The sequence below is a fragment of the Panthera tigris genome, chromosome F2 (assembly GCF_018350195.1).
Source record: "Panthera tigris isolate Pti1 chromosome F2, P.tigris_Pti1_mat1.1, whole genome shotgun sequence".
NCBI lineage: Eukaryota > Metazoa > Chordata > Mammalia > Carnivora > Felidae > Panthera > Panthera tigris.
The window spans coordinates 73,693,266-73,709,246 of NC_056676.1; the positions used below are offsets into that span (position 1 = coordinate 73,693,266).

The 15,981-nt window shown below is 51.6% G+C and overlaps 1 protein-coding gene across 3 annotated transcripts in view; it reads left to right on the forward strand.

Annotated features, from left to right (window-relative positions):
• Nucleotides 1–15,981, forward strand: part of TG (thyroglobulin) — a 254,110-nt gene that overhangs the window by 11,927 nt on the left and 226,202 nt on the right. For all 3 annotated transcript variants that reach the window (XM_042973584.1, XM_042973582.1, XM_042973583.1), the window contains exons 6-11: nucleotides 360–466; nucleotides 935–1,078; nucleotides 1,518–1,703; nucleotides 5,409–6,506; nucleotides 6,916–7,503; nucleotides 12,053–12,292. In XM_042973584.1, coding sequence (XP_042829518.1) covers nucleotides 360–466; nucleotides 935–1,078; nucleotides 1,518–1,703; nucleotides 5,409–6,506; nucleotides 6,916–7,503; nucleotides 12,053–12,292 — 2,363 coding nt within the window. The remainder of the gene's footprint in view (nucleotides 1–359; nucleotides 467–934; nucleotides 1,079–1,517; nucleotides 1,704–5,408; nucleotides 6,507–6,915; nucleotides 7,504–12,052; nucleotides 12,293–15,981) is intronic.

Here is a 15,981-nt window from a genome sequence, read left to right on the forward strand (position 1 = left end):
ACAGTCTAGTAAATTACGCTCTGGTCATGCGCCGTTCATTACCTGTTTTCTGCCTGACCCTGTGAGACACACGCGTGGGTGTGAGTTGGTGAAATGCCACATGTGAGGGAAATGACTAGTGAGCAGGTAACAGCTGAGCACAGCTTTGTTTTTCATCTGTCCAGCCGAGCTCGGGCCAGGTGAAAACCCGGTTTAGAAAAGAAACCCATTTCCTGCAAGAAACACAGAGCAAATGGCATGAGATAAAAAAGCAGACATTCCTTCTCCCCAGATGAGATGAGGCCACGTTTATTTATTTCTGCGAGCGGCGCTCGTGAGGATTTGATGAGGCAAGGAGCAGACATCTCCTTCTCTCCTAGGTTTCCAGATGCATTCGTGACCTTCAGTGCCTTCCGGAACAAGTTCCCTGAAGTGTCTGGGTATTGTCACTGTGCTGACAGTCAAGGGCGGGAACTGGCTGAGACAGGTAAACGCACCTCAGGCAAACCGAGGGGGGTGGGTGAGAGGCACCTCCCAAACCCGAAAGCCTGAATATCATCACCTGCCAAGCAGAAAGAGCAATGTCTGGCTGCTCCCCGGCTAAGCCGCACACTTTGCAAATGCTCATCTCCGGTGCCTTGAACACAGCTGCTGGCCCATATGGAGCCTCTGTGTGCACTGGAAAGAGGCGCCCCGCTCTGGGCAGATGCAGCTCCCAACCTGGAGAGTGGAGGACAGGATGGCTTTCCTCTTAGAAGTGCTCCTTTGTGCCGTGAACAACCTGCACAACCGTACAGGGCAGCCTTGACTCTGGACACTATTAAAACCTTGATCAAACCCAATGCCTACGATGCCCAGGAAGGCTCTGGGCCTCCTGAGGTCTGTTTGAACAGCAGAGTCAGGACTTGCCTTTCGGAACGAACCCGTCCCTTGAAACGCTTCTGCCTTTGCTCAGGTCTCGAGCTGTTGCTTGACGAAATTTATGACACCGTCTTTGCTGGCCTGGACCTTGCTTCCACCTTCACTGAAACCACCCTGTACCGGATATTGCAGAGACGGTTCCTAGCGGTTCAGCTCCTCATCTCTGGCCGCTTCCGATGTAAGTAATAAGCCGACAGCAGACGTGCGTGTTTCTGCTTGGAAGAAACCACTGGGTTTTAAAGTTGCTGTGGTCTCTGTGGCTGTTTTGCCTAAGTGGGTGCAAGGATCTAAAACCAGGGCGGGTTTTTTTTTTTTTTTTAATGCTTATTTCTTTATTTTGAGAGAGAGAGAGAGCGAGCGTGCGCACAAGCAGGGGAGGGGCAGAGAGAGAGGGGGAGAGAGAATCTCAAGCAGGCTCCGCGCTGTGAGCGCAGAGCCGGGCTCGGGGCTCAAACTCACGACCTGAGCCGGAATCAAGAGTCGGCTGCTTAACCGGCCGAGCCACCCAGGCGCCCTGAGCATTTACAACGTTGTGAAAGCACACAGAGTGCGTGCTGGAAAGACCACAGCCCTGTTCACACGCTGTCCTCTCCTTTTCCCGCGTGGCTCTGTCCTAGGCCCCACAAAATGCGAAATGGAGCGGTTCACAGCGACCAGCTTTGGTCACCCCTACGTTCCCAGCTGCCGCCGGAGCGGGGACTACGAGGCGGTGCAGTGCCAGCGGGCAGGGCCGTGCTGGTGTGTGGACGCCCAAGGAGAGGAGATCCACGGAACTCGGCGGCAAGGGGAGCGGCCATCGTGTGGTGGGTTGCCTCTCGACAGCCTCCTCTTTTGCTCCCGTCGGGTCGCATTACTTTAACTGTTTCTCCAGACCAGCCGCTCCAGAACCCGTGAGTTCCGCTGCCTCCTGAGCGTACCCAGAGGCCCTTCGAGCCCACCACGGTGGAAAACCCACTTATCGCCATTAACTTCCGACGTGTTTCTCATCCTGTGTCAGACGTGGTCTATTCTTCCTCAGCGAGCCCAGGGGATATTGTGGGGCCTCACAGGTGAAGGAAAAACAGAATTTTGTTTACTTGTGCCACGAGAGAAGCAGCGCAAAGCAGGGTAGGGTCAATTCGAGCTTGTGAAAGCGTATGAAGAGGAGACATTCGGGAAGGCTTCATGGAAGAGGTGATGCTTGGTTAGAGTCTTCTAAGATAACGACGTTTTCTGAAGGAGGAAAGTAAGGAGAGGTGTTCTCTATCTATAGAGCAGGGAAGTATAAGGACTTAAACGATAGGCATTGCTCTGGTACTGGGCACCAAATCTTCAAGAAGAGTAGAGAAATAAATTGCTGGGTGTGGTCAGGGTGGGGCTCTGCACTACAGGACTGGGGGAAAATGGCGGGGATGAGACGGTGAGGTCTTTCGTACCGAAGCAAAGGCTTGGGGACTTCTTCCTGGAGGCCAGGTGGTGACGTTGAGGGGTTTTACGCTGCAGAGTTCCATGGTGGGTTCTGTGTGTAAGAAAGACCACCCGGGCACTTTGAAGGAGAGCTTGAAATCGGTGTTAGACTGCAGGCCACGGGGCCAATTTGAAGGTCATTGCAATGTCCTGAAGAGAGATAAGGGGACTATATTACTTTCCTGGAGCCGCTGTGACGAATGAGCGCAAATTCAGGGGCTTAGAACAAGAGTTCTGGAGCCTAGAAGTCCAAAGTCAAAGTGTCACCAGGCTCACGTTCCCTCTCTGAAGGCTCCAGGGCAGAATCCTTCCTGGCCTTTTTCCTGGCTTGCGAATGTTGCCGACAATCTTTGGCATTCCTTAGTTTGTGGCAACGTGGCCCCAAATTCTGCCTCTGTCGTCACATGGCTGTCTTCCCTCTGCGTCTGCCTCTGTGTCTCTTCCCCTCTTCCTACGACGACACTGGTAATATAAACTTAAGAGCCCGCTCTACCCTAGTGTGACCTCGCCTTAACTAATTATGTCTCCAATGACCCTATTTCCGAATAAGGTCACGTTCTGAGGTTTCCAGGAAGGATGTGCATTTTGAGGAGACCCGATTCAACCTGGTACAGGGACCAACATTAAGTAGCAGCAGTGGTCTGGGGAGAAGGGTGTGGACTTGAGAAATGTCACAAGTCCCTCCAGTGAGGCCATTCCATTTTACCACTGAGACCCTGAAGGGAGTTAGGGGTGAGGGGGGATGGAGAAATCCAGGAGCGCTCGTAGGCTTCCCACTTGGGTGAGCTGGATGGATCCCGCAAGTTCTCAGTGAAGGAGGAGGGCAGGTCTTTTTATAGCCTTGACACAGGTGAGCATTCATGTTCATTCAATAATTCCTGTTAAGTCACTGATTTCTTCAGCTTCACATTTTGAGTACTCTGCTCGGTGTTTGGTCGTACTCAGTCTGCTAAGCGTGAGAATCTAGACGAAGAAAAATTCCAAGCGCTGCCCTGAGGGTATTTATGATTACATTGTCGGTGTCTTAAAACCTAGAGAGTATGGTGCCCTCCAGTTTCCAGGTGGACACAAAGAACTATGGTTTTCCAAATGAAAACCAGAATGCTACCAAACGCGTGCATCATATATTTTTATTTTTTCCTCCCTGGCGTATCAGTCCTATTTCCGTGGAAACGAATGCCACGTGGAACTGAGATGTGCATTTTTTTCTTTTTGCCCTGGTAACACGACATAACAAATGAACGGAAGGGATATACTCTCCACGTAGAAACAGAAAAAGCACAGCAGTGAACTTTATTTCTTCCATACCTTCCGGTAATACCTTCCATTCAAGGAGGCCGTGCCTGGTTGAGGAATGTGTTACGGGTTCTGATGTTGCCAGTATGTTTTCTCTCTCCGACCGCAAGTTCCAGTTCTTTCTCTGTTGCCTGGTGACAGAGGGAAATTGGCTGACTTCCTTTTTGGCATCCGCGTGAACCGAAGGAAAAGAATTAAGTTGGCGGTGGGTGGGTGGGTGGGTGGTTGAGAAGGACTGCTGAGATTTATGGTTTTACGGAGAAACGTGGAGCCTAGTTCATTCCACCCGTGTGACAGAGACCCTTGGAATTTGAATTGAAGGTCTTTTTTCTTAATGTGATTACTGTCCGCTAGAATCTTCAGACGGAATGACCTGACCAGGCATGGAGTTGACTGAGTTGATCACCCTTTAATTAATAATTTCAAGGAAAGATCAGGAAGGCTAGAAAAATGTGCTAAGTGTTTTGCTGCACAGACATTACTATATTATATTATGGGAAATATATTTCCTATAGTATGTTATAATATTAGATATTACAACCTAGGAAATGTTTCTTATTATAGGAAATACTAATGGCATTTAAAGTATGGTTCTTATCTTCAAAGAGACTATCAATTAGTTAGCCTAGACAAGCCTACCCACAAGGAGGGATTAGGCAGCCGCACAAAGAGCAAATAATGAAGCATTAAAGTCCATTAAAAATTCCAACAAGAGAATGCTGGAAAAAAATTTTTTTCATTAAAAACACATGGGAAATAGGGTTCCTGGGTGGCTCAGTCGGTTAAACGACCGACTTCAAATCGGGTCATGATCTCGCTGGTGGTGGGTTCGAGCCCCGCGTCGGGCTCCGTGCTGACAGCTCGGAGCCTGGAGCCTGCTTCGGATTCTGTGTCTCCCTCTCTCTCTACCCCTCTCCCACTCACACTCTGTCTCTCTTATCTCTCAAAAATAAGTAAACATTAAAATTATGTTTAAAAAAATAAAAATGAAAACAAATAGGAATTTGTTGGTGTGTGAGTTCCCGAGGGCTGCCGTCACAAATGACCACAAACTCGGTGGCTTAATCCGATAGAAATTTATCCCCTCCCAGTCTGGAGGCCAGACATCCATAACTGAGGTGTTAGCAGGGCTAGGCTCTCTCTGAAAGCTCTAGAGAAGGATCCATCTTTGTTCTGTCCAGTTTCCAGGGGCTTCCAGCGACCTGGCTTTCTTTGGCTTTTGGTATTCTTTTTGGCATTCTTTTGGCATTCCGCCCCCATCTTCACATGGCCGTCTTATGAGGACATCCGTCGTTGGAGTTAGGGCTCGCCCCGGTTCAGTGTGACCTCATTTTAACCGACAGCACCGGCAAAGACCCTACTTTCAAATGATGTCATGTTCTGAGGTTCTCAGTGGACGTGAACATTGGGCTTGAGGAGGAAGGGAGGACACCATTCAGCCCAGTACATTTGGTGCATGCATTTGGTCAGCTTTTCCGAAAGTGGGCGGGCACCGACGAGCCTTGCCTCACAAGGGGGTCACCCTCCCGTGAAAGGTGGGAAGGGAAGTCACGTCAACTGGAACATTCATTCCCCCAAACGGCCGCCACAGACACTGCTTGGGGGAAAGAAAAAATGAATAAAAAGGCAGGGAAGAAAGAGGTACAAAACGTAGGCGTTCTTGATTGAACTGTTGGCCATCTTACTTCGAGAAGGATCTGGGGGGTTGTCTCAGGAGAACTTGTTGATGTTAAAACCATTTCTCCCGTTTGCTCTGTCTTGTGCAGCTGAAGACCAATCCTGCGCCTCTGAGAGGAGGCAGGCCCTGTCCAGACTACACTTTGGGCCCTCGGGCTATTTCAGCCAGCACGGCTTGTTCTTGGCTCCTGAGGGAAGACCGGTCTCCCAGAGAGTAGCCAGATTCGCCACATCCTGCCCGCCCTTGGTGAAGGAGCTCTTTGTGGACTCTGGGATTCTCCACCCGATGGGAGAAGGGCAGGGTAAACAGTTTTCTGCCTCAGAAACTCTCCTGAGAGAAGCCATTGGAGCGATTTTTCCCTCCCGAGAGCTGGCTCGCCTTGCCCTTCAGTTTACCGTGGACCCAAAGCGACTCCAGCAAAACCTCTTTGGAGGGAAATTTTTGGTGAATGTTGGCCAGTTCAACTTGTCTGGAGCCCTTGGCACAAAAGGCACATTTAACTTCAGTCAATTTTTCCAGCAGTTTGGTCTCCCGGGCTTCCAGAACGGAGGGACCGACCTAGCTGCCAAGGCTTTCTCCTTGGGACTGGATTCAAATCCTGCCGCAGAACCCCCCGAAGCCTCTGTGAAGGGAGCTGCTAGGAACAGGCCGATGGTGGGCAGCTTTGGCTTTGAGATCAACTTACAAGAGAACCAGAACGCCCTGACATTCCTTGCGTCTCTCCTGGAGCTTCCAGAATTCCCTCTCTTCTTGCAGCATGCCATTTCTGTGCCAGAAGACATAGCGAAGGACTTAGGTGACGTGATGGAAACGGTGCTCAGCTCCCAGGGCTGCGGGCAGACGCCGGGCAGCCTTTTCGTCCCACTGTGCTCGGCGGAAGGAGGCTACGAGGACGTGCAGTGTTTTGCCGGGCAGTGCTGGTGTGTGGATTCCCGGGGCAAAGAACTTTCTGGCTCCAGGGTTAGAGGCGGACGCCCCCGGTGCCCCACAGAGTGTGAGAAGCAGAGGGCCCGCATGCAAACCCTCGAGGGCAGCCAGCCCGCGGGGTCCAGCCTGTTGGTCCCTTCTTGCACCAGCGAGGGGCACTTCCTCCCCGTCCAGTGCTTCGGCTCTGAGTGTTACTGCGTTGACCCTGAGGGTCAGCCTGTTCCTGGAACTCGAAGCGTACTTGGAGAACCCAAGCAATGTGAGTCTGTTGCGTATTCAGTCCGCAAACCCCGATTCGTGGGGCCCCGACTCAGTGCATTACGGAAAAAGTGAATTCTGTTGTCGCGTAAGCCCCAACTTCTGCAGCGGCGAAAACTGCCACTTAACGTAAAGATTGTCCAGAAGCGGGTCGATACTGTTAACCATTCCCGGGGTTGAATAGGGAGACTCGTTTGGCTTTTTAGGGGCTGCCCCATAGGTTTCTGCAGAGCAGACAACAGTCTCGACAGTGCACTCTGTCTAGATGTTATTTACAGATTTGAGGCTGATGGGATTTCTGTGGCCGTATAAGGTTTCAGATGGGGCTTGGACCGTCAGGGGTTTGCATCTTGGCCTCGTGGGCTCCCCGCACTTCTTTAGCTGACATACCTCCTCCTTGTTCCTCCCAGGCCCCACCGCCTGTCAGTTACAGGCCGAGCAGGCCTTTCTGCACACAGTGCGAGCGCTGGGCTCTGACTCCAGCCTGCTGCCCGCCTTCGCCAGCATCTACATCCCGCAGTGCGGCACCGGTGGGCAGTGGAGGCCCGTGCAATGCGATGGGCCCCCAGAGCAGGCCTTCGAGTGGTACGAACGATGGGCAGCTCAGAACAACGGTGGCCAGGAGCTGACCCCTGCCGAGCTGCTCATGAAGATCATGAGCTATAAAGGAGCAGCTTCCAGAAGCTTTCGTCTCTTTATTCAGAGTCTGTATGAGGCCGGCCAACAGGGCATCTTCCCAGGGCTGGAGAGATACCCTTCTTTCCCAGACGTCCCGCTGGCAGTGATGGAAGGGAACCTGACCCAGCCTGGAGGGAACATCCTCCTGGACCCCTACGTCTTTTGGCAGATCCTGAATGGCCAGCTCAGCCGATACCCAGGGCCCTACTCAGACTTCAGCACTCCTCAGGCACACCTTGACCTGCGGAGCTGCTGGTGTGTGAATGAGGCTGGTCAAGAACTGGAAAGCACCCGGACAGAGCCAAGCAAGGTCCCAGCATGTGAGTTACACCCCGTGGAGAGCTGAGTTTGTGCCTTTATAAAAAAGATGTCTGGTAGGCGTGTACTGAGTGTCTGAGCTGGAGTGGAGTTCAGATACGGACAGGTATATGTCCCTTCAGTGCTCGAGGCACCCGGATGCATTAGTCGGCTCGGGCTGCTGCAAGAGTACCGTAGACTAGGAGGCTTAGCCAACAGGCATTTCCCATAGCTCTGGGGGGGGGGTGGAAGTCCAAGATCAAGGTGCTGGCCGATTCCGTTCCTGCTGAGAGCTGTCTTCCTGCATTACAGAAGGAACTGTGTATTCACATGGCAGAGAGAAAGTGCTCTTTTTATGAAGACACTAATCCCATCCAGAGGGCCCCACCCTCATGACCTCTTTGAAACCTAATCACCTCCCAAGGGTCCCACCTCCAAGTACCATCGCTTTAGGGGTTAGGGCTTCAATACAATACATTTGGGGGAGAGGGGGGATGCGAACGTTCAGACCAGAACGCCAGCGCTCGTAGAAAAGAAGTGACTTCCCCACATCCACACAGTTGGGTGTTGGCGAAGTTAATGTAGTTCATGTTTTTAAAACGTTTATTTATTTTTGAGAGAGAGAGAAACAGAGCATGAGCAGGGGAGGGGCAGAGAAAGAGGGAGACGAAGAATCCAAAGCAGGCTTCAGGTTCTGAGCTGTCAGTGCAGAGCCTGACGCAGGGTTTGAACTCGCGAGCTGTGAGATCACGACCTGAGCCGAAAGTCTGACGCTTAACCGACTGAGCCACCCAGGCGCCCCAATGCAGTTCATTTTTATTTTTATTTAAAAATTTTTGTTTTACATTTATTTATTTTTGAGAGACACAGAGACACAGAGCATGAGTGGGGGAGGGGCAGAGAGTGAGGGAGACACGGAATCTGAAGCAGGCTCCAGGCTCTGAGCCATCAGCACAGAGCCCGACGCGGGGCTCGAACTCAGGAACCGTGAGATCGTGACCTGAGCCGAAGTCGGACGCTCAACCGACTGAGCCACTGAGGCACCCCAATGTAGTTCATTTTTAATGTTCATATGATCAATTATTTAAATCAGTGCCTCAGATTTTAATTGGATGTCGTCTGTGTGCAAAGCATGATCTCAGGACCGATGAAGCCTGTCACGTGGGTATGACCTGGCTCTTGCCCACTATGGCTAACACTTGAGTAATCTCTCCTAAATTAGGTGCACCGCCATTGGATTGACCAACACGGATTATGATGCTCCTTACAAAGACACTGCTAGGTCCTCCAGACCTCACGAGGTGCCTTTACTTCACTTGAGGGGTTTCGTTATAGGACTAATTGGAGAACAGCTGAAGGAGGTCTGTAAGTTCGGCTCTGTGGCAGGTGGACCTAGAGGAAAGCTGTGGTGTATGAGGCAGATGCAAAATGAGGCTGACTCTGTCCGAACTTCAAATGGCTCATTACCAAGTGGCCACACCAGCAGCTGGAAAGAACAAGACGGATTCAGCACTGTTATTATCAAATGAGAACCTCTCTAGCCAGCAGTTGCTAGGTATTACAGGTAACAGTACAGCTGTTCAAGCCCAAAGACACCTCTCAATCCATTCTTTGCAATGTTCAACATCGTCCACGCCTTTCTGGCTAACGCTGAAATTAATCAGACGATGTTGACATTAGCCAGAGCGTAGGCTTGAGCAGAAAGTGGGTTTTTAGGATGTTGGATCATAGCACCACGTGGCGAGACCAGGAGTATCCTGTTCGAACACCTGGGAGGACCCCCCCCCTCCCCCCGCCCGCCCCTGCCCTCCACGACTGGGATTCTCCACTGAGTGTCAGGTCCCAGCAACAGGCTGACCCCTCCCAAGTCACACACAGATGTCGGCATGCCTATTGCATAAAAAGTCTTACTCAGATTTTGAGAGTCTCTATACCAATGGTCACGCCTATACAGGTACATTCCTATAATTTCAGATGCTTCATAAATTTAGTCCTCTTTGCATCCAATGTTTGCGCCCGATTGCTGAGGCCAAAAGCACCTTGTAACGTTAGTAGCTAGGTTTGCTCACCTTGGCCTGAGTGCTGGGCAAAGCATCAAAACTGGGCTGAGAATATGCTGGCCTTTGCAATGAGTCCCAAGAGGTGTGGAGGGTAGACCAAGATACGAGATAAACCGCCGGGAAGCAAAGATTAGAACGTCCACCCGTATGCCGTGTTGGTTCTTTTCCTTCTAAAGTCCTATTTTTGGTTTTGCAATTACATGTTACGAACAGCTGAAGAAAAATGTACCTAGTGTATTAATACAGTTGTATGTGTATTTCGCTTTACAAATACAGAAATACGCATTTTGGGGGCACATGTTCAAACTCTTGTTGATAGGGCGTATTAAAAGGGTGTGGCGACCATGGGCTCCGAGCCTTGATACCCCAGGCGTGGTTCAGTAGCATTAACATCACTTCGGGGAGCTGTGAGAAATTTGGAATCTTTGACCCCACCTGCTGAATCTATGCCTGCGTCTCTACAAACCCCCAGGGGGCTCCGATGCTCCCTAAAGCCCGAGGAAGGACTGGTCTCGAGGCCAGGGTGCTAGTTCTACCAGAGTCTTGAGCCCTGTTTCCACTACCTACCCCTCTGTGGCCACAGTCACACTGTTGGTTTCATCTGTGAATTTGAGTTAGGATGGATAACTACCTCCAAGGTCGTTGTGAGAATCATACAAGGCAATCGATGTGAAGTGCCAGGTCTGGTACATAGAAAGTCCTTCATAGATAGCTGTATTAGTACAACGGATGGTGAGTAATACAGTGACCAGTAGCCAGTGACCAGTGACCGTAAGCAGGGGGGATGACACCTGCCTCCAGGGGCATGAGGTCAGGTCCTGTCCATAGTAAAATCTCCGGACGCTTTGGAATTTCGCTCTCTTTATTCAATATGCAATTATGGACAACTGCTGTATACACTGTGCTGTATGATGGGAAGACAGTCATGAGAAAGGTGTGGTGTCTACTCTGAGGGGCTCAGGAACCGGTCGGGGGAAACTGACATGTCACCATGTCATGGAGGATGCCCAGAGACTGGAGCTAACTCCCTGGCTGGGAAACTGGGTAAAGATTGGCATGGCCTCAGCTTCTGGATTGCGAAGGATGTTTGCCCAGCTTAAAAAGGGGGCTGGGCCCTTCCTGATGGGGGAAATAGCATGTTCAAGATTAGGGCCGCTGAAAAGGGTCCGCTTTGTTGGGAATGGGGTGGTGGGGGTAGGTCAGTGTGTTAGGAAGGGAGGGGACTTGGGAGGGAGTGATGGGAGAAGCTACAGGTACATTTGGGCCAGATTTTAAAAGGTCTTACATGTCAAAAAGAAAAAAAAAACAGTCATATATCCAGTTACAGAATATTCATACTTTTTTGGAAGAAATGGGTAGCAAGCATAGATTTTCAAATGGGAGTTTTTGCTTCAGCTATTCTCAATCCCTGGGATTGACAGAAGAGATTATTTTGATCAACAGCACCCACAGAAAGCAATAATGTCTTCACATCCCAGAAGCCAAGGGTTTCTGCTGATTCTGTGCTCTCAAAAGAACCCAATGAACACATTTCCTGTTGAAGTCACAAAGTGACCGGTTGAAATAAATATGGCCAGTGTGGTTTTTGTTAATAGTGACAATTTCAAGGACAACATGGGCCAGACACTGTGCTGAGTATTTCAGATGCAGCACCTCATAGAATAATTTTAAAGACCCTCTGAGGGAGATGCCCCAATCATCCCCTTTTCACAGATCACAAGACTGAAGCTCAGGAAGAGTTAAGCACATCATCCAAAATTACACAGCTGATAAGTGATCAAGCTGACATTTCAATCCAGAAGTCTTTGAGAGCCATGCTCTTTTCTCTTTAAAAGAGTATCTCTCTACTGACCTATAATGCCTCCTTTCAACTTTGAAATCCATCCATCCATCCATCCATCCATCCATCCATCCATCCATCTACTCATCCATCCATCCATCCATCCATCCATCCATCCATCTACTCATCCATCCATCCATCCATCCATCCATCCATCCATCCATCCATCCATCCATCCATTTATCTACTCCATCCATCCACCCACCCATCCATCCATCCCTGTGCATCCTTCCGTAGGAGGCAGCTAGTCCAGATCTCTGGTTCTAGAGTTATACTGACTAGATGAGAAATCTGAATCAACTACTTGCTAGCTAGGATGGAGCCTACGTGACTTTAAGTTTAAGTGATATGACTTCTCCATGCCTCAGTTTCTCATCTCTAACACACAGATAAGAATAGTATCTTATTGGGCTGTTGTATAGATTAAATTGGATTGTCTGTGTACATGTGCTTAGTACAATGGCTGGTGTGGAGTAGACATTAGCTATTGCTCACCTTCTTACACAGTAGGTTCTCCATAAATGTTGAGTGAAACGAAACACAAGGAACATTCCAGGCTGTAAATAGAGCTGGGTGAAGGAAACAGCTAGGGCAGAAATGTGTGCATGCGTGTATGCACACGCGCCTCTGGGGGGGGTCAAAGCGTTCAGCCACGATGTCTTTATTCCCTAGGTCCTGGCTCTTGTGAGGAGGTGAAGTCTCGTGTCCTGCAGTTCATTAAGGAAACAGAAGACATCGTCTTGGCTTCCAACAGTTCCTGGTTCCCTCTGGGGGAGAGTTTCCTAGCAGCCAAAGGAATCCTGCTGACTGATGAGGAGCTCTCCCTTCCTCAGCTCTCTCCCTCCAGGGCCACCTTCTCAGAGAAGTTTCTGAGCGGGGGCGATTACGCCATTCGTCTGGCAGCTCAGTCCAGTGAGTTTCCTGTGCTTCTGGCTTCTTGGGCCATCTCGTTGGGGAAGCAAGGGCTTGAGTTCGTGGCTCTTCAGTCCTCAGAACTTTGGCCTTGGTTTTCCCAGGCTGGTGGGTCCCTGGGAAAGAAAAGGCAAGGTGGGTTTGTGTCCCAGGCAAAGCTAGAACGGTGCACCCCTCTCCACTGTATTCCCGAATCCGCCGGCACAGCCACTTGGGCGCGGGTCCCCATGCCGCATATTGCAGATGGTGCCCACAGCCCAGCAGGCAGCCACACGTACTTGCTAGAACGTGAGGGGCCCCCACCCGAAATGCTCGTGGCCTGTTCCGAAGCTTCCCTCCACTTCCACTGGGGACAAAGGAGAGGAACATTTATTACCAAGAAACGAGTGGGTTTCGGGCACCTTCCACGTGTGGTCTCAGCTAAATCTGACGGGGGCTCCAGAGAGCAGGGCTTACTGCCTGCATGTGACAGAGATACGCTCGGAGGGCCGACAGCGCTCTAGCCCGTGATGGCGGCTCAACATTACTTGAAACCCACCCCTGGCCGGGCGCTGCCTGTGCTGAGTAGACGGCCGGCCCTTTGCATGTCATGCTCCAGCGCTTCTACGAGAACAGCGCTGCAGTCACCATCCGGGGTGCTTCTCAGGCCCAAGTTCACCTGCCCCAGCTGACCCAGCTCGCAACCCGCGGAGCCTGGATGGTTTGGACCGCGAGCCTCTGTCCCCTGCCCAGCCGGTCCCTGGTGCCCAGAGCCTGCGTCTGGCTGGTCCCGGACCCCCTGCCCTTCCTCCACCGCCCGCAGCCTCGCTGGAGGGAGGGTCCGACGGCTCCCCCAGGTCTCTCTCTGACCCCGCCCCAACTGGGCAGGGGCAGAAGGTTCCTGTCCTCCCAGCATCCCGGGCTCCCTGCTCCCGGTCAGAAGATCTCAGCACATTCCCCACCTGGGATTTGCTGGGTTCGGGTCGCACCACAGCAAAGCCGTGCTCCCCGTGATGACATCTGTGCCGAGACGAGAGTCCCCCATCCTGCAGGCCAGGGCCCCCCTGCTTCTCCCTTCAGGGATGTCTGCTGCCCCCTGGGGACGGGGGCTCAGGTGTTTTTGTTCTCCGCACCCCAGTGGGACTCGCCCAAGTGCCATCTTTGGTTCCTGTCCCTCTTCCACGCCAGATGCCTCTTCTGGAAGATGAGGTGCCGCGTCTCACTCATCGTTATGCCCCCTGTCTGGGCACAGTGCCTGACAGACCGCGGGAGCCTGCTAAATGTTGCTAAACAGTCCTTCTTGCTTCTTCCATCACCTCTTTCTTTCTCCTCCGTCTCCTCCCCTCCCCCATGCCCAGACACTTCTTGTCTCTGTTCCTCGGGGACTTGGGGATTTCTGCTTTTGGCAAGAAACCGGGTTTTTGTTTTTGTTTTTGTTTTTCAATTTTGTCCCTGGACAGACTTGATGTAGTCGGATGGATACGTGGGGTTGATGTTCCTGCAGTTGTGGCCCCTGGTTAGAGAAGGGGAGAAAAAGTCGTTGGCGCCATAGAAATTTCGTTATTGAATGGTGAGCTGGCTGAACTTGACTTCAGAAGTCAAGTTAAGGAAGTCACCACCCCCCCACCCCTCCCCCCACCCCCGCAGCAACAAGCTCTGATTTTGCATGTCTGAGGCGGTAGTGAAAAGAGGAAGGGTCTGTAGGGAAGGAGCAAGGGTGCGCTTTTTTCTCGAATCCCTCGAGATGAGAAGAGGTGTCTCTACTCTTGCACAGGCGAGGAAGCTCTTCGTGTGTAGCCCTCCCGTCCTGGAGAGTCTGGGGATTGAAAGCCCAGGACAGACAGAGATGAAGGGTCACGGAGTGTCTTGGGCCAACAGGACACGGCAGTCGTGTCCTCGGGTCCAAGGAGGGTGAGGGAGAGACGCGGGAGTCATTTTTACCCAGCTGCTCTTGGCATGAGCTCGGTGCTCAAGTTCTCGTGATCTAAATGTCACACTTACCCTGTGGGGTGTTAGAGCCAATTCATCAATGGGGAAACTGAGGCTCAAAGAGGTTGGGGAGCTCACTCATGACCCCGAAGATCACTCACGATAACCAAGAGGGGCTGTGCCAGGATTCAGGCAGAGGCTCATTGGCTCCCGAGCCCCATCCTGTGCACCAGGCCGCTTTCTGGGGTCCTGGTCTCCTGAGGGGATCTGACCGTGGGCTGCTGGGGTCCCCCCCGGGGAGCCGTGAGCCCGTCTCTGAGAGGAGCAAGTTGGGTGATGTGACCCTGTGTCACCCACAACCCCGCACCCCACAAGCCCACCCTGAGCGCCAGCAGGAAGGGAGAGGAGGTGGAGGGGGTCAGACCTGAGAAGGGGTCCAGGGGACAGTTCCTGGCTGCTCAGGAGGGAAATGGCGCTGGGGGGCAAATCGCACTGAGGAGGGAGTGCTGGGAGACCCAGGCCCGCTAGCGACCGTCTCACCCCCCGCCCGCCCTCCCACCCCTCCCATGCCTGCATTTCTTCTTTTCCACTCAACAAATATTTCTTTCTTTTTTTTAAAAAAAAAAAAACTTAAATTCAAGTTAGTTTACGTACAGTGTAATAATGGCTTCAGGAGTAGAACCCAGGTGATTCCTCTCTTACATATGACACTCAGTGCTCATCCCAGAAAGTGCCCTCCTTAACGTCTGTCGCCCATTTACCCCACCCGCCCCCACCTCTATCAGCCCTCAGTTTGTTCTCTGCATTTAAGAGTCTCTTGTGGTTTGCCTCCGTCTGGCTTTTTATCTTAGGTTTCCTTCCCTTCCCCTATGTTCATCTGTTTTGTTTCTTAAATTCCACATATGAGTGAAATCCTGTGATATCTGTCTTTCTCTGACTGACTGATTCCGCTTAGCATGATACACTCTGGTTCCATCCACGTTGTTGCAAATGGCAAGATTTCATTCTTTTTGATGGCCGAGTAATATTCCACTGTATATATAAACCACATCTTTATCCATTCATCAGTCGGGGGATATTTGGACTCTTTCCATAGTCTGGCTGCTGTCGATAGTGCTGCTATAAACATTGGGGTGCTTGTGCCCCTTTGAATCAGCATTGTTGTATCCTTGGGATAAATTCCTGGTAGTGCAATTGCTGGGTGGGTAGGGTAGTTCTATTTTTAATTTTTGGGGGAACCTCCATACTCTTCTCCAGAGCGGCTGCACCAGTTTGCATTCCCACCACCAGTGCAAAAGAGATCCCCTTTCTCCGCATCCTCGCCAACATCTGTTGTTTCCTGAGCTTCAACAAATATTTCTCGAGTGCTTTCTATGAGGCAGACACAGCTCTGCACACAAAATGAGCACAAATCTTTGCACTAAAGGGCGTAAGCGCTGGCATGGAGGGGACAAAGCAAACACATACAATGTCTAGTATGTCAGTAGTGGAGAGTGCGGTGAGGGACAGCCAGGCAGGGCAGGGGACGCCGAACACGGACGACGGGCACAGTCTGATGGCAGGGTGACCGTCGGCGAGTCATTTCGCCTGCCCCACCGAGCCCGTCCCGCACCCTGGGGTGACAGTGCAGACGACCTGGGCTGTTGTGAAGACCGGACCCGATTTTGTGGGGAACAAAGCCTTCGAGGGGCCGGAGCACTGAATTGTGACAGCGTGGTGGGTGTCACCCCCTGACCTCTCGTGTTCAGAACCACTCCATCCACTTCCCGGCCGTGGGGCTG